The sequence below is a fragment of the Arachis hypogaea genome, chromosome 19, assembly GCF_003086295.3.
Source record: "Arachis hypogaea cultivar Tifrunner chromosome 19, arahy.Tifrunner.gnm2.J5K5, whole genome shotgun sequence".
NCBI lineage: Eukaryota > Viridiplantae > Streptophyta > Magnoliopsida > Fabales > Fabaceae > Arachis > Arachis hypogaea.
In genome coordinates this window covers 158,935,130-158,956,460 of record NC_092054.1, presented here as the reverse complement: position 1 = coordinate 158,956,460, position 21,331 = coordinate 158,935,130, and the positions used below count along the sequence as shown (strand labels likewise).

Here is a 21,331-nt window from a genome sequence, read left to right as displayed (position 1 = left end):
CGTTTCGTTCGCTTTTTTTTTTTTTTTGGACACGGCTCTCTCGTTTTGGTCCAGTTTGGGTTTTTTTTTGTCAGGCCAGTTTGGGCTTTAGTCTTTGATGTGTTTGATGAATTATGGGCCACCTCTAAGTCAATTATTCTTAAATCCCAAAAGCGTAGTCCAAAAACAGATCCAGAAAAGAAAGGAAAAAATCGGGGTTAACTTTTACCCAAATTTCTAGTTTAGGATTTTAGTTTGACAATGCAATTAATATCCTTTTTTTTTTAATTACCTAAAATAAGAAAATTGATAAAGTAATAAAATTAGAGATTAACCACTATTGAATTAATAATTTCTATTATATATAAGTAGTACTTTAATTTAAAAGTAATTAAACTCTCATTTGTCAACTTGTGTGAATATCTCAATAGACCTTCAGCAGAACACCACATTATCCTTAAGATTTCTACTACTTTTGATGTCCATAATCAATTTACAAATAGCATTAACATCTTGAGATCAATGATAAATTGTTTTCTTCTTATTTGGAAGAGCATTTATCTCCACTGATGTGTACAAGAAAATATACTATTTAAGTATTAAGACACCATTTTCACTTAATAATAACAATACAGTGTGGTTCATACATAATTGATACTGCACATACACATAACAAGGTTCACATAAATCCACTATACACAAACATATGTAACAACTAACAACATGAGACAACCAGAAAGCACATAAATAATAAATTCTTCAATTGCATTACTCCTCCAGTCTTCTTTCACCTTCAGCCTGGATTTCACCACTATTCTTGTTCAATGTTAAATCTTCACCTCCTGCATTCATAAGAACAACATCAGAATCAGAATTATACTAGTCATATACAAATGTGTTTGCAAAATCTGCCAAGAAAACATATACCCTTTGATGATGATTGATTCTCCTCTGATTTGCCAAACCAAGAGCCAACAACACCTTTAATCTTACCAACCACACTTTTTCCTGGACTACTCACATTGCTCTCTTCAGTTTCAGCCACTGTCTCTTCTCCTTGCTTCTTTATAGCATCCACATCCCTATCCTCACCCTCAGAAGCCTTCTTTGGATCTTCTTTACGCTTGTTAAAAGCTTCTGAAATCACCTCAGAAAGTGCCTTGTCTTCTTCACCAGGCTTTAGCTTCTCAGCCAAATAGTCCTTCACATTCACCCTTTTGTCTTCTCCTTTCTCCACATTTTCTGTTTCAACTCCAACACTGTCTTCTGATCTGGTTCCGGACACTTTAGACTTCACTGCACTTCCCACACCAGCAACCTTCCCATAAACTGGAGCAAGTTTCTCTGTCACAGAGGTAGCAATGTTCTTTCCTGACTTGTTAGAAGAATCCTCACGTTTTCCCTCTCCATCACCTTTCTCTCCATGATCACTCTTAGGAACAGCAGCAACACCTTCAGCAGAGATAGCCCTATCAGCAGCAATTGCAGAAGTGGCAGATGATATCTCATCTGAGTAACTCTTTTCCTTTGATGGATTCTCCATTTCATCTCTGGATATGTTGCTGTTGAAAGTTTGTTCAGTTGCTTCAGGATTTTCCCTGTGGCTGCTGGTACTTGAGGATATAGTATCTGAAGCAAACTGAGTTTCCTTCTCTTGCACAAGCTCTGGCAAGTCTCGTTCATGGTTTTCATGATCAGGAGGGTGCTCGGTTTTAGTTGCACTTGAGAGTTGAGGCTCTGGCTTTTGCTCAGATTGATCTTTGTTTCCATCAGAAGAGTCTTGAGTTTCAGCAGAATCTGGCAGGAATTTTGGCACTAGAACAGACTTTGGATCATCTTTGATCTTCTCCTCAAAAGATTTCTCCACTTCTTTAATCTTTATTTCATCATCAGGACCTGCAAGCCCAACATCATTTATTAACATACATAATCATCAGGCAAGTGATAAATTATGTATCACCAATTTTGATCACTTCAATCAGTCTCTAACCACACCATGTTATCAACACTAAAGACAAACACCACCTTGGCAGCAATCTCCTATCAAATTTAACTGTGAAATTTTACAAAGTATAGCAGTAATATTACAATGCATCAGTACATGATGCATAATCTACAACAGAAAATTGAGTTCTGCTCCTACTTACCTTTCCCTGTTGAATCAGTGTCTTCTGTTTGATAACTGGGAGGAATAGTGTATGCCTCAGGCCTACTTCCCGGCGGGTGCAGTTCTTCACCCAAGCTTGTTGGATTCTCCAAATTTCCCTTAAATTTCTCTTCCTCAGCAAATGCTTTAGCTGGTTCAGTGGTTATGTCTTCATTAGTTTCTGTAGTTGGAGAAGCACCAACAACTCTTGGCTGGTGATGAGGTTCTTCTCCCACAAATGGTGTTGTACCTCCAGAACTTGGTACTGTCTTGTCCAGATTTTCAACTTGCTCAGGTTCTGGTTCACCACTTTTAACAAAATCTTCCACTTGCTCATATGTTGGGGGAGAACTTTGAACAGCTTCACTTTCACCAACTGCAGAATATCCAAAAACAAAATCCAACTCAACTAAACTTATTTCTTTTTCTTGAATCATTTTGTTAAATGATAAATATAACAAATGCTGGTTGGTCATCAAACCATTACTAATGCAAATGATTACCTGTTCCAGTTTGATAATTTCGAGTAGTAGCGTATGCCTCAGATATGTTCTCCAAAGTGTCCTTAGAATGCCCTTCCTTCTCTTCCTCAGTGGCTATGTTTTCATCAGTTGGAGAAACAACACCTACAGTTCCTGCCTTGTCCTGAGGTTCTTCTCCCATATTTGTTGTGCCACCATAATTGGCTTCTGACTTGCCCAAATTTTCTACTTGCTCAGATTCCGTTGCAGCATTTTTAACATAATTTTCGACTTGTTGATACGTTGGCGGAGCATCTTTAACATCTCCACTTTCATCAACTGCACAACATTCAACAACACAGAAAAGAAAACCGTGAGGATTTAACTTTTCAGATATTTTAACATACAATATGTTAATATGTATATGATTGAAAAAGATGATGTAAAAAAAAGAATAGTTTAGTTTCTAATATGGAAGAAAGAGAAAAGAGTAGAGTACCTAATGCTCTATCAACTTGTTGGTTTTCAGGCTCATTGATGTCATGATGAACAGGACTGTTCTGATCTTCACTACTGCTATTGTCATGAACATGATCAAGGACTCGTTGACCATGCTTCTTTACTGTATCCTTAATCTTCTTAGCCCTTGCCTTCACCTTGTTCAGAACCGATGACTTCTTCTCAGGATCACTATGTTGTTCTTCTGCATACATATGCACCCGATCAGATGCCTTCAAATTCAAACTTGCATACATGAAAAAGAAAAAAGAGACTCATACCGAGTTGTGAAGCAGAATCATTGAAGGGTGGTTGTTGTTCATCATTCTCATCTTGTTCTTGATGACTACGAACTACTTCAGACTCCATGAAAGAAACTGCTTAATTGATCTCTGTATACAAAAGAGAGTAAAGGCTATAGAGAGTTTATAGACAAGTCCCATGAAACAGTTTGCAACTTTGCATCTCATAACTGGAGCCACGTGGACATTGGTAACATGTAATCATCAACTGACACGTACATAGTGAGCGGTTTTTGTTTTCTTTCAAAAACAAATAACTGTCGTCGTCATTTGAAATGTTGTTTAGAGTTGGAATGCTAGATATAGTAATGTAGGGTCACATCCGAAGAATAAGGATTAATGTTTGATTTAGATGTGATTAACTGACACACGGAAACTAATCACTAGCCAAGTGACAAGAGTGCATGTATGTAAAATAATTCAGATTTTGCCGACGTGAATGTAGGATGAGGTAAGGAGCATAGACAAGTGTCTACTTTGGTTCTTAAATTATTGTAGTTAGGAAAGTCAAAAAGATATCTTCTTGTCTTGTCGGTTATGCTAAATAATGGGTGGATGGGGCTTTCAAGAATAGCAGTTAAGCAAACTGTCACAATTATTTATTTATTTTAGTGTTACTTTCCCTGTAACGTGGCAGTAACATGTACTTTTTAGTTTGATCCATGATTCATGATCCATGATCCATGATCCATCCAGGTTAGCTTGGAAATTTGGATTTTGAAAAATTTCAATTAATGGTTTTCTCTTGATTGTGGTATCAATTGTGTCTATGTTCATTGTATTTGAATCATGATACTTTGGCTTCACATCTTGAGGAAAACTCACTTCTATATTCCATTAAATGCAGTAATTTAATCTACCCAGATGTTTTATTATTGCCATATTAGAGTTAAGTCCCTCAATGAGAATACTTAAGCAATTAAAGTAGGCAACATTTTCTTTTTCTTTTTGGGAAAAGAATTTCTTCTTGGCATCATAGTTGTACATCTTGTTTATCTGTCATATTGTATCCAATGTTGCACCACCAAAAATGTTAAAACTTATGACAAACTGAGAAATTCTTGTGTTGCTGTAAAAGAAAATGTTCTCATTCTGTACCTGTAAATGCTCAACATCGCAGTTCTTGTCTTAAAAATATAGTTGAAGTGTGATGCAGAAATTACAACAGAACCGTGATGTAGGGAGCGCCAAAGAATCACTGATAAGTTATTGGTTACATGACATATAAATAAAATACAAGGCTCAAAGCTGAAGAGCAAAAGGACTGGTTAAATTTGTATGAGGTAAAAATGTTAGCTCTCATGTACAGGATTAAAGGTCACAGCCCAAGTTCAAAGCACTTGTCATATATTTGGTTTCATGATGTATTCTGTTTCATTCACAAACCATGTGTGATTTGTCTGAGACATCACCACCTCTGAAGATGCATTCTAGTTCTTCTTACCATTCTTGAGATTGCGTACCGCCATAACGAGCTGCTGTCTTTCTCCCTCAACCTCTGCAAATTTCAGACTAATCTCTGAATATCTATCTTCCATTTCTTTCAGCTCGCTTTCCATGTTCTTGTTCTTTTCCTTAAGGGCTGATACTTCATTCAACAGTTCATGCATTCGGACCTCGCTATCTTGGTTCTTAGCTGATTTGCTTCCCGCATCCGTTCCCTTCTCATGTTACAAAATATACCAACAGTTAGACAATTCATCAAACAGTGTACACAACTCTTGCCATATATAGTTGCATTGTTTTGTGATTCATGAACAGGAAGTTGTTTAAAAACTGGATCTAAGTATGATTTCATTTCAACTGAAGTTTCAGCATCTCTACACTCTGTTTGAATTATGATGCTATTACTATTCTCTTGGTTTTGTATTGTGCACTAATTAATACAAACAGTAACATTATGCTCTTAGTTTCTTATATGAAGTCTAGAAGCTGAAGAATTACCTTCTCAATTTCTGGTTTTGATTTCTTAATCTGGGCCTTAGCAGAAGAAAGAGGTGCGGCATAATCTCGTCCTTTGTTATTCCTGATCTTCTTCTCCATAGCACTTAACTCCGCTTCCTTCTTCTTCAACTCTCCTTCTAATTGAGATATCTGTTTCTTCATACATTCTTTCTCCACTTGTTCTTTGTGCAAACTTTGTTTTGTTTCATTGTGCTGCACCTTAAAGATTTCCACTTCTGACAGTAGGGTGCTGAGCACCATCTCCTCATCATTTGTTGTTTGTGCATCTATCCTTACCATCTCAGCTGTGTTCTTTTTTAGCTTGGATTTAGACAATGTGCACTCCTCTGCCAACAATGTTTTAATCTGAGATCTAAGCAACTGAATTTGCTTTGAAAATGCAGCCTCCTTTTCATCCCTTTGCCTTTTTGCTTCTTCAAGTTGTTTGGATTTAACTTCTAATTCATGTGACATGTGTTCCATTGCTTTTCCTTTTGAATCTATCTGCTTCAATAGCTCTTGCTGTTTCAATTCGTGCTGATCTGAAATTAGCCTGAGCTCTTGGTTGCATTTCTGGAGCATTTCTTCTATAAGTCTGTTCTTCTGCCGCAATTCATCAGCTTCAGCAGCTGCTTTGTCATTCATCTTTTCATTCTCCTCAACTTTGGCCGCCATTTCAACAGAAAGCAATCTATATTCCTCCTGAAACCGCTCTGAAGCAACAGCATTATTGTGTCTTGTCTTTTTCAAGGCCTCTTCGGCTTGGCTGGCTCGTTCTTCCTGCTCAGCTTTCGCACGTTGGATAGCACGCATATCGTCTTCAAATTTCTCTTCCTGCATTTTCAGTTCTTTCTCCAAAGACTTAACTTCATTTTCAAGTTCCTTGATGTAGACCAATGATGTTGAATGTTCATCTTCCAGCATCTTTATCCTTTCTTCTAGTCTTTCTACTTGTGATTCGAGGAGTTGTATTGTAGCCAAAGAAGCTGAATGTTCATTTTGTAACTTAAGGTGCTGAACTTCATCTTGCTTCAATCTCAAAGTGATATCAACATTTTCCTTCTTAAGAAGGTCATACTCCAAAGTGAGCTCTTTTATATGCTCGTTTAGCTCTTCATTTTGCTTGCAGTACATGTTTATTTCGCCATTCTGATCTTCAATTTTCTGCCTCAAGAAATCTAATTCTCTAGCATGACCACGCTGACTAGTACTGTTTTGGGATTTCACATTGGTAGAAAGATCTGACATTTCCTTATTCTTTTGTTCCAGCATTGCTTCAAGGTCTGTCACAGCCAAAAGTAGTTCCGAGTTTGAGCTCTGTGTCTTGTGCAGTTGCAACTGAAGATTGGCACTCGTTTCTTTCTCATAAACAAGCTCTTCCTTAACTGCCTCTAACTGAATCCTAGTATCTTCAATCTCAGACTTCAAGGCTCTTGAAGCTTTGCTCTCATCATTGTAACTCTGCTGGGACTGGAGCTTCTCATACTTAAGTTTGAACACATCTCTCTCCTCTCTGAGACTGATAATTTGTCTCGACAGATTTTGTCCCCGAGTGCTTTCTTTTTCTATCTGCTTTCGAAGCGATTGTAACTCTAAGTCTGATACTTCAGCTTGCCGCTTTAGAGAAGTGATTTCACTTTTGAGCTTTTCAATGGTGTTATCCGAATGTCCTTGGAATCTTGGAAGACTATCTTCAAGGCTGTTTAAACTTCCATCTGATCCTGAACCAAGAGACCAGTTTGTGTTAGACCTCTTGTGCACTTGGTTCTCGGTGGCCTCACCAGTTCCTTTTGATGATGGCAGTGATGTATTTCTGAAACTATAAGGATCCTCCCATGAAGCTACCCCAGGACTAATGCCGTTAGATGCATTTTGTTCAGAATATCCAGATCTGGTCTTGGCCATGTTCCCATTCTATAAGATAACAACAAAGGTAACATGACTATAACTGTATAAATTGTATCATTTCATTTCATTAACTTATCCGCTTAAGAAGTTCATGTTAAATGCATAAAAGAAAAAGAAAAAAATCACAATAAGGAAAATTTCAAATTAGTGCAAAATTGTCATCCATATAAAGGAATCTTATGGACCTTACTTCTTCAACATTATAACTTTCTTCTGTACTGCCAAAGCTCAGTTGGTGTCTCAAGGTTGTGTCATTATAAAGTTCTTCAGCTCCATTATCTTCTCCAATTCTGGAATTAAGGTATATAAGGCATGTGGTTGTAACTTGTAAGCAATTATGGGAACAGAAAGAAAAGCAAGAAGAAGAATATGGAAATTTACAAAGGTTAAATGTAAAAGGATATTCATTTTCACCTTTCAGCAGTATATCCTTCCACATTCTGAATTGTCACCTGTCTCAACAATTCTTATGTGAGTAAATTATGAATGGTCTTTGTAATCTGATGGTAATTAAGTAGTTTAAGACATGAAAGGAAACAAAAGCTCCTAGAAAGCTCAGATTCTTACGGCACAAGAACATCAAGAGATGAATAATATGACACAAGAAGCAAGATAGGAAGGGGGACAAGAGGGTACTAACATGTAACACTACACCGGAATTGGCGAATTTTAAGGGTAGAGAGACAGTCATTGGCTCAGCTTCTGCTACAAAATCAGCAAAATCAATTGAGGCTTCCCCAAGAAAGCCAGATTTTGAAGATCCCTGCAACAAGAAGCCATAAAGAATTAAGCAAGAACATTCTAATCAGGTAAAAAGGGAAGTGTTAAATTTTCTTAGGTACAACCACCTACAGTGGAAACAATGAAATGGTAGATTTTCTCATGGATTTTTCCTGATTTAGCATCCCTAACAAGTTTAACTGATTCAAAAACTGGATTCTCCCATATGCAGGCCCCATCTTGAACTTCAGTTTTCTCCAGTTTCACAGTTGGTTTCCCAACATCATCTGGAACCAAAGATACCATCAGTGCAGACTTCTTCATCTTTGGCACCTAATCAATAACACAAAAACAGATTCAGATTCTTCACATTTGTTTACAATTACACACAATACACAACATTCCCCTCAATACACAGAATCCACTATGTGATACAGTATAAATTTCAAATTTCAAATCTTGTTGGCAATATGATACAGTTATGACAGATAGGCCAAACCCCATTTTCAGATTTAGTACCATGAGAATAAAGAAAGTCCTTGTCTTTTTTTTTTCTTCTTACCTGAGTTGCCTGAAATTCGAGTTTGAACACAGCTTTGATCTTGTTCTTCTTGCTCCATGACTTGAACATCTTGTCAGGCTGATAGTTGTTACGGAGTTGCAGTAATTGTAGATGCAGGACAAGACAAGAATCTTAGAAGCTGCACCTCATTGGTCACTAATATAATTATTTGGTGACAGATCTCTCGAGTTTGATGAGTGGTGGCAATGGAAATGGAGGGAGGAAGTAAGAGAATGTTGAGAATGAGAAAGAGAGAGTAGTGCTTGTTAAGAAGTCCTTTCTTGCTTACTTGGTTGGCTGGCCTCTAAGATACTGAACTTGCATCATTAGCAAACTACAAAAAAAAGAGCATTCAAGAAAGTAAATTTGGTATTAGAAGCTTCTCACCTTGACTTACATGAAGTGAGCAAATTCAAAATGACAAGACTGACCCGGATTCATGCAATTCTCTATTGACTCTTAATCACACCAAGATTCCAACATGTTATAAAATACAATACAGTCAATACTAGATGAAAATAGTTAAAAACAAACTTAATATTATTTTTAAAAAAAGTGACCAAGTTGTAACGTTTGGAATGGGGGTAGAAGGATGAAGATTTATGTTGACCAAAGGAGCTTGGAAAGGGTTAAGTAAAGAGGGAGAGGAATGTCAATGTGCATGTCCATGTGCATGTGTTTGTGTGCTGTCTCTGATAAGCATCAATCAACCCACCAGAAACATAAATGAAGTGCCTTTCTTGCTGCAAGGACACTGTGCCAAAAGTTTATTCACAAAATGAGTTGTAAATGCCAAACCTTTCGTCTAGGGCTGTGAAACGTGCTAGTCTGGTTCATTTAGATTCGGTTAAATCTGTAGATTAAATTGGTTGGACCGTTCGTTTCATTTGCGAGCCATAATTTTTCAGTCCGAACTATTTATGATCAGTCTGATGGGTTAAACGGGCCAGTCCGTTTATCCTTTTATTTTATTTTTTGAAAATATTTTGATAAAAATGATTACTTTTAAGTAAAAAATCTTTAAAAAATAATATTTTTTTAGTTAGTGGGTTAGGTTTTCAAGTCGGATCGGGAGAAATATTAGCTAAAAGTGCTATTTTTTTTTTGAAAAAAATGTAAAAAAAAAATAAACGGACCACTCATTTAGTCCGCGAGCCAGCCCGTTTAACCCGTCATTTTTTTCGGGTTAATCGGGTTCAGCCCATTTAATCCGAAATTAAAACGAACTTAATTTTAGAGGCAAAACCCACTTATTTAAATAGATAAACGAGTTAGTCCTATAAATTTAGCCCATTTTGACGCCCTACTTTCGTCCCCACCAATCTTCACCCTTCTTATCTCTAGCAAAATCAATTTTATTAGAAGATAAGATTTTAAATTTTTTAATCATATTAAATACAGGTAATTTTATTTATAATTTGTAGCATTTCAAGCTAGGCATTTGTGTGCACAACACAGATTCAGCACATGCCATTGTCGGCGGCCAAACAGGCCTTAAGCATATTTAGCAATATTTAAATGCTCTCTCTTAAGTTTATCTAATTAATAAGCAATTAACACATCAACGTACCATGAGGTGGAAACACTCCAATAAGAAACTTTTCCAACATTATTTGATATACATCATTATCATGTGAAATAGAAAAAGAAAAAAAAACTATTTAATATATTTAATGTATACTTTTTTTTTATAAAACAAGTTTGTGACCGACATTTTTTTGGGTTGCATAAAAACTGAGCTTCCCAAATGTGTTGTGTTACGTACGAAATTGTGGTTGTGACTTTGTATCGTGTGAAGTACTAAGCTTAAGCTATATATTATTTAGCTATCAAATTCAGCAAATGTTATATATTGGATCACATGCAAAGAACACAAGATTTGAATAAGAAGAAACGTGCATTGTCCAATGTCCACGTAGCTCCATTCAAATTCCATAGCCATGCTTATACGGATCCATACATTAATCATACACTCACAATTTTGGTGTTATATAGTTAGTAGCTGTTGTGTGCTTTCTTTTAATGCTTTAATTTAATTTCCAACACTGCCCTTCCATTTAAGATATCACTGTCAAATTTCGTGTACCCCTTTAAGTTATCCACTAACCAAATTCAAGAGCCACTTTCACTTTAATTTACTAAAAAATAATAAATTATGTATATTTTTCAATCTTCAACCTGTAATTTATATGGTTTATCTGTCCATAGCATTATGTTATTCGGATTCCCTTTCTCCCCACCACACTCACCGCACTGAGGGATACAAGTCTACAACTTTTTCTTCCTTTGTGCCAGAGTAATTAAAAAGTTGATTTACCTTTTCAAAAGCTGATACCAAATCATTCATTACCAATCACGGTGTGGAAAAGTCATCAATTAGTAGTTAAGTGCTTGGACTCGTATCGGTTTAGCACTTCCACTGCCCTAAACAAACGTTCATTTAACATTACATTAATTTCATGAAATAATAATGAAATGAGTATTGGAGAATATTGTGACGTATATCAATTACCAAATGGAAAAGTACGAGCAGTTAATGTATGTTTTATAGTATAACGGGTTAAATTGAAATTAGAATTAAATTAGAAGCAATTAATTAATTTTGAGTAGCTTTTAATTTAAAATTTAAATTAAATCATATTTCTGTTAATTATGAAAATTAATTAATTTTGAGTAATTATGGCAATTAATTAATTTTGAGTAGTTTTTCATTTAAAATTTGAATCAAATCATGATTTCCGTCAGAATTAAATTAGGATTATCTCCCTCTCTCAATACGGTATAAACTCTTCTCTCACCCTCTCCTCAAAACAAAAACTGGTACAGTTACCAGTTGCTGTCGGACATTGCGCTGACACTCTTCCGACTGGCGTCGTCGTCCACACAGGCCACCGCACGTAGGGAGGACGCGCATATTGTGTGAGTCGAGCTCGCAACACCGCAGCAACCCGGACGTCTAGCGCCTCCATTACAGCCGGTTTGTGCCTTTTTCCTGTCGCTGGATGTTCACTTTCTCTGTGAACGTGGATGGTTATTCTTAGGTGTTTAGTTGTAGACGATGATTGCTAGTTATGATTTATACACGTTCACATTGGATGTTCATTTTTGTATGATTTGGATGTTTACTTTTTCAGTTTTCGTGGATGTTTATTCTTCGAGTAATTCAACAAGACCCAGGCAGCAACACTGGGATGATGCGAGCGCGGAAGAAAGGGGTTTTTCTGCGAAACAAACAATGGAATTTTTTGGAGGGTAGGTAATGGTGGATGATGAAGGGTTAATGTGAAAGAATTTAGAGTAAATTGGGGGTAGAAATCACAAAAAACAACTAGAAATTTAGAATAACAATGTTTAATTTATATTATTAATACATATTGAGCCAAATAAACAGCTCATTGTACATATTATATAGATACCTCATTGTCTCCCTAACGGGACTCTTATCAAATATAATTGAACTTTGTACATGTACTAAGCTAATTCAATAATGTAGATTTGAAATATTAGAGATATCATTAATGATATACCAAAATTCAACCAGCTGATATAACAAATTTGTTCCATCAATTTTACATATCAACAGTGAGAGAATCTTAAGAAGACACTAAAGTATTGGTGGATCTTTGAATCATCGGAGTTATTATGTGCATTTGATTTTATTATTTTCATCTAATATACCTACGAGACCGGTAGGTATGTATACCCTTTTTAATGTAGTCTTTTAAGCCACATTTATATCCAGATTGAAATTGCCAAAGGGATAAATAATGCTGCGCTCTATTTTCAAATTTATACATCTCCAAATTTAAATTCAGTCATTCAATTATCAACAAAAACAAGTTCAAGCCAACCTTCAAGAATGTCAATTCATTGGTCTAGTTGACCATCCAATATATTTGTGCTTATTCAATCAAAATAAAATAGCTATTTAGGTGAGAAAATTTTCATGTGAAGATGATAATTATTAACTAAGAATTAAGATGTGAATATATGCTTTGTTAAATAATTTTATAAAACATGTTAAACTATCAAATAATTTTCAATTATTATTTTCATGTAGTAGTTGACAAACAAAATTTCAGAGAAAAAGTTGACAAAAAATGTAAGATTTTGTACTAAGGTTAAGCAGTTCATAACAAATCAGGATTAAGCCATTAATTGCTTCATTTTGATCCAACATAGTGGTTGCCAATAGTTTTATCTTTTATGCATGCCAACGTAATAATATCTCTAGAATATGACATTATTGTTATCGATTGCGACACTAAATCATTTTTTTTGGATTGCAAAATACATAATATTCAAAACAGAGTGCTCGCATACCCAGCCCAAAATATAAAGCCCAAATTTTGTAGGCTTAGTTGTTTTATGTCCATAAAAAGAGGTTTTATTCACCAAAAAAAAAGGGCGAACGTCACTGCTTATTTCAGCGGTACAGGTACAGGCATCCAGCTGCATTTTGTTGCTTTCAGCGTCTAAATTCATCCATCAACCACTGCCAACAAAAAAAATTTTTTATTAAATACATTGAAAATGGCCCCCCATGTTTATAAATAATATCGGCGAGGGCAAAAAAAAAAAAAAAAAAAAACTCTTTTAATCGAACCTATTCTAAATTGGTGAATTTTAATGTTATATTCTTTACAATGAACCGTGTGCATGTAATTAGATGTTATGCAAACAAAAATATATTTCATATAATCATAATTATTTACTCTTTTTCTAACACCTACCTGTAATTGTAGCCATTGCGATGATGTGATGTGTAATATAAATAAGGACATAATTGAATTAAAAGTTAAATTTTTTCCAATATTATAACTGATAAGCTTATCTATATTGAAATTCCCCGCATCTACATTTTAGTGGATTTTTCTTCTGATATGAAAAAACAGAAGAAAAATGAAGTAGATTTATTTCGAATGAGAAAGAGCAACGTGGCGAGCATCTAGCCAGGATGTGAATCGGACGGTGGAGAATGGAGTCATAATGAGTTAACAAGCTACAAGTACTAGTGAGCTGCTCTTTATTCGTGTTTGACCCGTTGGTTGTTGAGTCGCAGAGAGACAGTTAAGCGTTTCGATGGCGTTGGGCGTAACCGCCGTTCCCTTCACATACGTCGTTCACGTCCTTGGTCTGGTTGCCATCATCTTCGTCCTCGTCTGGAACATTCACTTCAGGGGTGGCTTGGCCTGGGACGCCGATAACAAGAACCTCATCTTCAATGTATCTCTCTCACTCTCTCTCTCTTTGCTACATTTTACGATATTCAGTATCTGTTTCTTCATTTTACCCCAATTCTTGGAGATTCAATTTCATGGTAAGTGAAATGTAAGGTTAGGTTAGGTTCTTTCTACACATTTCTCTATAATCAAAGTTTGGAGTATCAAATATCAAACCATAGAAATGTAAGCACCACTCATCTTATATTATATAGCTATAATCACAACATATATCATAATTTTTGCTACTTTCTTACAATTCCAATTGTTGTATCATGTATGTATATATAAAAGTGACTGATTGAATTGAATTTTTTTTTTTTCCTTTTTATATGACACCATGTCATTGAGTCTCTGTGAAAGTATTAACACTATTGCAACTTTCCTTTATTATTTTTTTCCTTGAACGGGTCGTATGTATCTGGTGTGATATAATATTTCACATCTCAAGGAGCCTGCTGCAACTTGTGATTAATTAATTGAGCACTGCTTTTTATATATTTAAAAGTTATTCATACTAGATTAGAATAAAATCCCCCTTTTTTGTCTCTTAATTTTTAAAGGCAGAAGTTCTGCTTTTCTTTATTGCTATCGTGTGCTGGCTGAATTAGCTATTGTATTGGAGAACCAATATGATTGTCATGTTAATTATCAGCAAAATTTCTTCTAATTCTGCTTGTTGGACCATTGACGATTGAACAAGAGGGACTTGGATAATTGCAATAGTAAATTGGACCCAAGTGTTTTGGCCCTGTTTGGTTGAACAAGTCAGAGGAATTCCCCTTAAAGTCTAAAACTGTGTTTCTGTATTTTAGCATGATGGGTGGGTCTCATGTTATTAGATCAATAGATGTTATTATCATTTATTTATTTTTATTATTTAATAATAAGATTATAAGCTCCTTTTTTGTACCTACCCTCTTTGAGCTAGAGAATAGACATGCATGCTTATCTGTTTGGTATTTGAGTGGGGAAAAGAACTTTCACGTGCTTGGTTTCATGTGGTGCAAATTCAACCACACATGGACAAATGGTACTCTCAGGACTTTTGTTCCTGTTCTTAGCTGTTTGTAATTTCTTTCTAGTTGTTATCATTAGCTCTAAAAATGATCATGATTCCTCTGAACATATAGAGTGTGAAAAAGTTGCTTATTTATTGGAAAATTTTATTTATTACAATATATTAGTGACTATCATTGTAAAACTATGTGTAAAGTATATACAGTTGACTTGTGCCATCTATTTTTGTCAAGTCTTACTTATCTTTTTACTTTATACAGCTCCATCCTGTTCTTATGATACTTGGCTTGATATTTCTTGGTGGTGAAGGTAATCAAACTAATTTCACAAGTTACTGGTTTAGGTCAATGTTATTTCCTTTTTATTTTTTTAACCCTATTAAGTGTTTTTTTTTTTTCACTAATTTTGCCTAATTTGAACAATTTGCAGCTATCATAAGTTACAAATCTCTTCCTTTGAAGAAGGAAGTGAAGAAAGTGATACACCTTACTCTCCATGCAATTGCATTAGCACTTGGAATATTTGGAATCTGTGCTGCTTTCAAGAATCATAATGAAAGTGGGATTGCCAATCTCTACAGCTTGCATTCATGGCTTGGAATTGCAGTTATTTCCCTCTATGGCATTCAGGTAAACCATTCAATAAGGCTGAAACATCGACATGTACTTGCATGCTTCTGGAACATATTCAATAGTATAATTAGTATTATAGTATATAGTATTCTCTGAAAGCTGGAAATGTTTTTGTTTGCGTTTATGGTTCATGTCCCTGTTGGCTCTGCTATTTCAAACTAAGAATTGAATATTTCTATTTTGTGATCTGCAGTGGCTATATGGGTTTGTGATCTTCTTCTTCCCTGGTGGAACTCCGGCCATTAGACGCGAATCACTACCTTGGCATGTTCTATTTGGACTATTCGTGTATGTATTGGCTATTGGCACTGCTTCTCTTGGGTTTTTGGAGAAACTCACTTTCTTGGAGAACTCAGGATTGGCAAAATATGGCTCTGAGGCATTACTTGTCAACTTCACTGCTGTGATCACAATCTTATTTGGTGCTTTTGTTGTATTATCTGCTTTATCTGATGCTCCACCTGCAGAAGATGACTATGCACCCATTTAGATTTGTCTTCCACCTCATATTTTTTTTTTTGTTATCAGTGTGTGCTGGGATTGGGAAAAAGGAAATAATATCTATTTGTATTATGGACATAGCTTGTAATTAATCCTCAATGTTGTGCTCTACGTCATGAAAAATCAGTCTACCTTGTAATTTTTTTAGTTTATTTTCACTCCTTGCTGATTTGTAAGTGAAAATATCAAATTGTGGACATATATTCCATGTATTAGATGTACCAAAGAATATTCAATGTATTAGAGAAGAGTAGTGCTAGGGAGCCAATGGCCTAAGTGTACAATATGTACAATGGGCTAAATCTTTGGTTTATGAATTAAATGAACATCACTTATACTATGCAGAATAACCATCCAGATACCAAGGATAACCATCCGGATACCAGGGATAATAAACATCTCATGTTATAAAAAATTAATTTTGGGTTCACCAAGGTTCGAACTCTTGACCTTCCGCATCTGGAACTCTTATACCATGTCCTGAAACCACTCATCCCAAAAGCGTAACCTGACAGGATAATGTAACACTAATAATGATATCTCTAATACTTTCTAAACCTTCATTGTACACATTGTACGCTTAGGCCATTGGCTCCCTAGACTTTCTCATTAGAGAATTAGTGTGTTGATAGAATATTGGTTCCATAAAATAGCCTTAATAATGGCAAGCCATAAGAGTTATTTAATTATGCGTATAGCTAATAGTTATTTATTAATCATAATTAAATAAAATATTATTTTGATAAAAATAAGAGCATTCTTTTAGGACTGGGCTATTGTGTTACATAGAAACAAATACCATGAATCAACCCCAATATAATTTGGAAAAAAACTTTACATAAATGGGTTACATATCAACACGGACCAACTATATCAATTTTTTTTCTTCAAACTCTATATTTCGTTGCATGGCCCATTCAATAGAGGCCCTAACTTATAGAAATAAATCAATAATTCAATACTTCAAGGAACCACTGAAATAAAGACGTTAAAAATATAAAGATATTTTTTAATAATTAAAATTTAACATATATAATCGATTAAATTGTGTTATTTTTGTCAAAATTAGACTAGACAAATTAATTTGACCGAAAAATGGTGAATCAAATCTGAGTGACTCCCATATTTCAATTCCCTGGTCATGATATGAGAAATAAACTATGGCTTTGCCAGTTTGGGAGGTCACAACTTTGCCTTCCTTGTAAGATTTGAGATGTACATCATCCTAAGTCACTACCTCATGCTTTCACGTTCAAGTTCCTATTATGTTGTTTATTTTATAAACAACCATTTGAGTTAATGATAAAGACAAATGCATTACCACCTTAATGGTATACTTGCTCAGTTGCTCATTATCACTAAACTCCACCTTTTAATACGAACTTTTAAGAGCATAATCACCGAGGCTTTGAAATTCCATAACAAAATATCCAATTTGGAAGACTGGTTTAATGTTGTACTATAAAGAGCGTCATTGCTTCTAATAATGGCATTACTTTTCTTGAGCACGAAACCATTACTCATAAAGTGGTTGCAACAAGTATGGCCTTAAATTTAATTAAGGTAATCATCATATAAATTTTGAATTGATATGGTGATATGAATTTAAGCAACAGTGGTATCTCCCTAGTCCCTATCATTCTCCACATACCCACCACACCCACCAAGCTAAGTTAGTTAAAAGTTACCTTCCTCCAACCATAACCAACCTTGTCCCTCAATACTCTTTCTATTATATCTCATATCAGAATCCTGAATCTCTTCTTGTTATAGCTTTCTGCATAATAAGATATAATTAAAAGATGACAGAAGAGGAGCAACCCAATAAGGTGGACGAGGAGAAATCTGTAATTCCACAACTACCTCCTACAGATAACAAGCATGATGATGAATCCAAAGCTCTTGCCATAGTTGAGAGTATAGCACTACTACCTCTTCATCTTGTTTTATAAGTTAACTTTTAGTAGCAATTTAGCAATTAGCATTCTTTACTGGCAGAGACTGAGGAAGGTGCTGAAGAGAAACCCTCTGAGGGATCTATCAACAGAGGTATGTGGATGAATCTCGAATTCCATTTTTATGTGGATTTCTTTTCATATATGCTGAGATTGTATTCAGATGCTGTGCTTGCAAGAGTTGCAACAGAGAAGAGGATGTCATTGATCAAAGCCTGGGAAGAAAGTGAGAAATCAAGAGCAGAGAACAAGTAAGAACTAAAGATATGTCATTCTTCATATTAATTAACAAGCTATTTATTGCTGATTTTGGATCAATTTGTTTCGCAGAACTCAGAAGAAGCTTTCATGCATTTCATCATGGGAGAAGAGTAAAATAGCTTCCACGGAGGCTGAACTGAAAAAGATTCATGTAAGCATGTATTTCATTTCATTAGTTACTATAACACTGTATAGTTGCCACTTCCAAGCCAACATTTGATTTGATTTGTCATCTCAAAATATTAACGATGACTTTTGGGATGTATTTGAGTAGCAACAACTGGAGAAGAAAAAGGCAGAACATGCAGAGAAATTGAGAAACAAGATAGCAGCAATTCACAGGGAAGCTGAAGAGAAGAGGGCATTCACTGAGGCCAAGAAAGGGGAAGATATCCTCAAGGCAGAGGAGACAGCTGCAAAGTATAGAGCAACTGAAACAGCTCCAAAGAAAATCTTTGGTTGTTTCTAACTCTACAATCTTCCAAGCTTGATTCAAATGTTAGTATGTGTGTGTTCTGGGCTGATTTTTTAGCTCATGTATTTATTGTGATGTGGGCATAGTGATATGTTGACGTGTATATAACATTACTTTGTCAATAAAGAAATTGAATAATTTAATTTGGAGAAGTTTCTTGTAGCATTAGGTCACACATACCCAACTTGGTTCTGGTAGTGCTGCTATTGACAAATGGATTTAGCAACAACCAATTGAAAAGTACTTCTAAAATCAAATGTGAAGAGGATTAAAATTAAATCATTTTGTTCTTAGTTTCCTGCATAACTGTCATAATGTCTCAGCAACCATAGCAGAAAGTTTAACCTTTTTGTTTGATGATATGAAGCTCAAGTTGCAGTAATTGCTAGTTATTGGCATGTCAAAAAATTCTCAAGGGACCAATCACGAACATGAACAATATCATTAACTATTAAATATATTAATGTTGTAGTTTAACTAGAACTCTAGCAAGTAGTAACTATTCCTCTATCCACCCCTTTTACCTCACTAAACCATACAGCATTATAATAACTAACAAAAACAAACATGGACCAGTTTCTAACTACTTAAATGGTGGCTGCATTTACAAAAGTACCAAGATATCAATAAGGGAAACAAAAATTTCCTATCATAATATATATAGTTAGAAACATCTTAGTCACATCTATCATCCTCCTCATCATCATCATCAGGAGGGTTCAGGAAACTGTCAGTGTGGTCCAAGAATTCTATATCTTCATCAGGCATATCCAGATATTGTTTGAATGCAGAATCAGAAGTATCAAGGTACTCATAGTTGCCGGAATCTGATCCACCTGTGTCATATTCAAGCTTTGGTTTGCAGCTACTTATTTGTTCTTGAACAGTGTTTTTCAAATGCAACGAGGCATCTGAACATGACTCCAATTTTGATGATGATGATGGTGTTGAAGCCTGTGAGACAAGGCTATGACTCTCTCCTACTCTTTCCCTTCCCTTGAGTCCACGAAATGACTCTCCAACCTCGGAATTCCATAATCTAAGAAAGTAATCAGGGCAAGTTTTAGCTGGTGACCATGAATTGTTCAATGAGGATTCCATTGACAACCTTGCCTCAGCCTCAACTCTAGCACTTTCCCATTGTACCATGTGCCGAGTCGAAGGAGATTCCGACTTGACAATCCCTGCATGAGGGCTGAGACAAGGTTGTTTAGTCCCTCCGGAGTGGTGATGAAGATTCTTCTTTAGATGGGTGTTCCAATAGTTCTTGATCTCATTGTCTGTTCTTCCTGGCAGTTGAGAAGCTATAGCAGCCCACCTAATAGAATAGAATACAATACACTTGTTACATACATGTGTAAATTTAATACTTGAAGTACAAACAAAGGCATTAAACAGATCATATTTTACTCTAGGAATTGGACAAGAGAGTATGTATAACTAATTAATATACCTGTTGCCAAGCAAGGCATGAAGTTGAATGATATTAGTCTCTTCTTCAGAAGTAAATGGGCCACGCTTAATGCCAGGTCTTAGATAATTAATCCACCTCAGCCTACAACTTTTTCCACATCGCTGTAGTCCTACTTGCAACCAACTTTGATGATAAGAAAAAAATGTACCATAAAATTGACAATGACAGATTAAACAGTAGAGATATGCAGATATTTGGATTTCCACATCTTGTTAAGCATACATTAATTAATTAAGTTCATCTCAGTGAGTTATTCCAACATCTTTCTTTCAAAACAAAGTAGTGTGTTGTAAGAGGAAATTGGGAGTAACACATGAAAAAGCAACAATCAGGTTTTGTTTCTTCATTAGGAAAAGAGCACAACATTGTGATTGGAGCTTCTTCAAGAACAATCTGGGAGCATTTGAAAAAGTAGAAACTGCAGTAGTAAGAAGACAGTACAGAAGTTTGCAAGGTCTAGTTATGTAGCTTCAAAAGCTGCTAGAAAGTAAGAAAGAGAAAGAGAAGAGTTGAAGCTGTACCTGCATGTTTGGGGAGAGTGCGCCAACTTCCTTCTCCATGCTTCTTGATATGCTCAACTAAAGCCTCATCTTCTTCAGGTGTCCAAGATCCCCTCTTCACTCCATGTTTGTCACAACAAGGTGCTTTTCCCATCTCCACAAAAAATCATAAACTCAAACTCATGCCCATGCAACAACACCACTTTTCTAGCTCCCTTTTAGTTGTGTTTTTATCAAACAGGAGTGAGTGAGAAGCTTCTCAAGTTCTACACATCAAACTAGCTTTTATCTCTCTGTGGGATAAAGAGAAGAAGGAGTGTTGCAGTGGAAAACCCAAGTACTATAATAAGAGAGAGAGAGAGAGAGAGAGAGAGAGAGAGAGAGAGAGAGGGTCATAATTCATAAATGCAGGGGATAGCATTTCTTAAAGAGAGGGTCATAATTCATACGTGGAAAGCTTACAACTTTTTTTTATTTTCTTTATTCAAAACATTCTATTTTTGGATCATTAAAGAGTACTTTTCATGGGCCTTAGGAAAGCTCTAAAATTTTGTATTGAAGAGTTAAAAGTTTTAATTTTCCAAAGTAATAAATGCATGAGTAACTTCATTTTCCTTACGCATCCAGTTACTTAGTTATAAAGATGAATGTATGAACAGCATAGCATCACATTGAATGCATGGCAATGAGGTGTGGTTTTTGAAGGACAGCAATAAAAAGCAAGAAGATACACATCACAAGAATGTGAAATGAAGATTGAAGAGTGATTGA

At 35.4% G+C, this 21,331-nt stretch overlaps 5 protein-coding genes across 7 annotated transcripts; 2 read left to right on the top strand and 3 right to left on the bottom strand.

Annotated features, from left to right (window-relative positions):
* Positions 1 to 498: 498 nt before the first annotated feature.
* LOC112777267 (uncharacterized) lies at positions 499 to 3,755 on the bottom strand. The gene is made up of 6 exons (XM_025821602.3): positions 3,366 to 3,755; positions 3,086 to 3,289; positions 2,629 to 2,925; positions 2,127 to 2,501; positions 907 to 1,875; positions 499 to 821 (listed from the first exon to the last, which is right to left on the bottom strand). The coding sequence occupies exons 1-6, from the start codon at positions 3,451 to 3,453 to the stop codon at positions 748 to 750; spliced, it is 2,007 nt and encodes a 668-aa protein (XP_025677387.1). The 5' UTR covers positions 3,454 to 3,755; the 3' UTR covers positions 499 to 747.
* Positions 3,756 to 4,506: 751 nt separating this feature from the next.
* Positions 4,507 to 9,269, bottom strand: LOC112777266 (uncharacterized). 3 transcript variants are annotated; one of them, XM_025821600.3, is made up of 8 exons: positions 8,952 to 9,124; positions 8,521 to 8,854; positions 8,091 to 8,291; positions 7,879 to 8,001; positions 7,653 to 7,690; positions 7,429 to 7,528; positions 5,331 to 7,244; positions 4,507 to 5,047 (listed from the first exon to the last, which is right to left on the bottom strand). In XM_025821600.3, exons 2-8 carry the CDS (start codon positions 8,587 to 8,589, stop codon positions 4,817 to 4,819), a joined length of 2,676 nt encoding a protein of 891 aa, XP_025677385.1. In that variant the 5' UTR covers positions 8,590 to 8,854; positions 8,952 to 9,124; the 3' UTR covers positions 4,507 to 4,816. The 3 variants fall into 3 exon arrangements, with proteins under 3 accessions (XP_025677385.1, XP_072084860.1, XP_029151828.1); XM_072228759.1 differs by having other exon boundaries at positions 8,521 to 8,832; positions 8,908 to 9,091; XM_029295995.2 differs by having other exon boundaries at positions 8,521 to 9,269.
* A 3,966-nt stretch (positions 9,270 to 13,235) lies between these two features.
* LOC112776338 (transmembrane ascorbate ferrireductase 1) lies at positions 13,236 to 16,135 on the top strand. The gene is made up of 4 exons (XM_025820468.2): positions 13,236 to 13,746; positions 15,023 to 15,071; positions 15,192 to 15,391; positions 15,588 to 16,135. The coding sequence occupies exons 1-4, from the start codon at positions 13,603 to 13,605 to the stop codon at positions 15,882 to 15,884; spliced, it is 690 nt and encodes a 229-aa protein (XP_025676253.1). The 5' UTR covers positions 13,236 to 13,602; the 3' UTR covers positions 15,885 to 16,135.
* Positions 16,136 to 17,332: 1,197 nt separating this feature from the next.
* On the top strand, positions 17,333 to 18,738 carry LOC112779847 (remorin). The gene is made up of 5 exons (XM_025824202.3): positions 17,333 to 17,812; positions 17,894 to 17,944; positions 18,014 to 18,101; positions 18,181 to 18,262; positions 18,386 to 18,738. The coding sequence occupies exons 1-5, from the start codon at positions 17,698 to 17,700 to the stop codon at positions 18,578 to 18,580; spliced, it is 531 nt and encodes a 176-aa protein (XP_025679987.1). The 5' UTR covers positions 17,333 to 17,697; the 3' UTR covers positions 18,581 to 18,738.
* Positions 18,739 to 19,009: 271 nt separating this feature from the next.
* Positions 19,010 to 20,961, bottom strand: LOC112780010 (transcription factor MYB17). Its single transcript, XM_025824359.3, has 3 exons — positions 20,582 to 20,961; positions 20,040 to 20,169; positions 19,010 to 19,904 (listed from the first exon to the last, which is right to left on the bottom strand). The coding sequence occupies exons 1-3, from the start codon at positions 20,712 to 20,714 to the stop codon at positions 19,262 to 19,264; spliced, it is 906 nt and encodes a 301-aa protein (XP_025680144.1). The 5' UTR covers positions 20,715 to 20,961; the 3' UTR covers positions 19,010 to 19,261.
* Between the last annotated feature and the right edge of the window lie 370 nt (positions 20,962 to 21,331).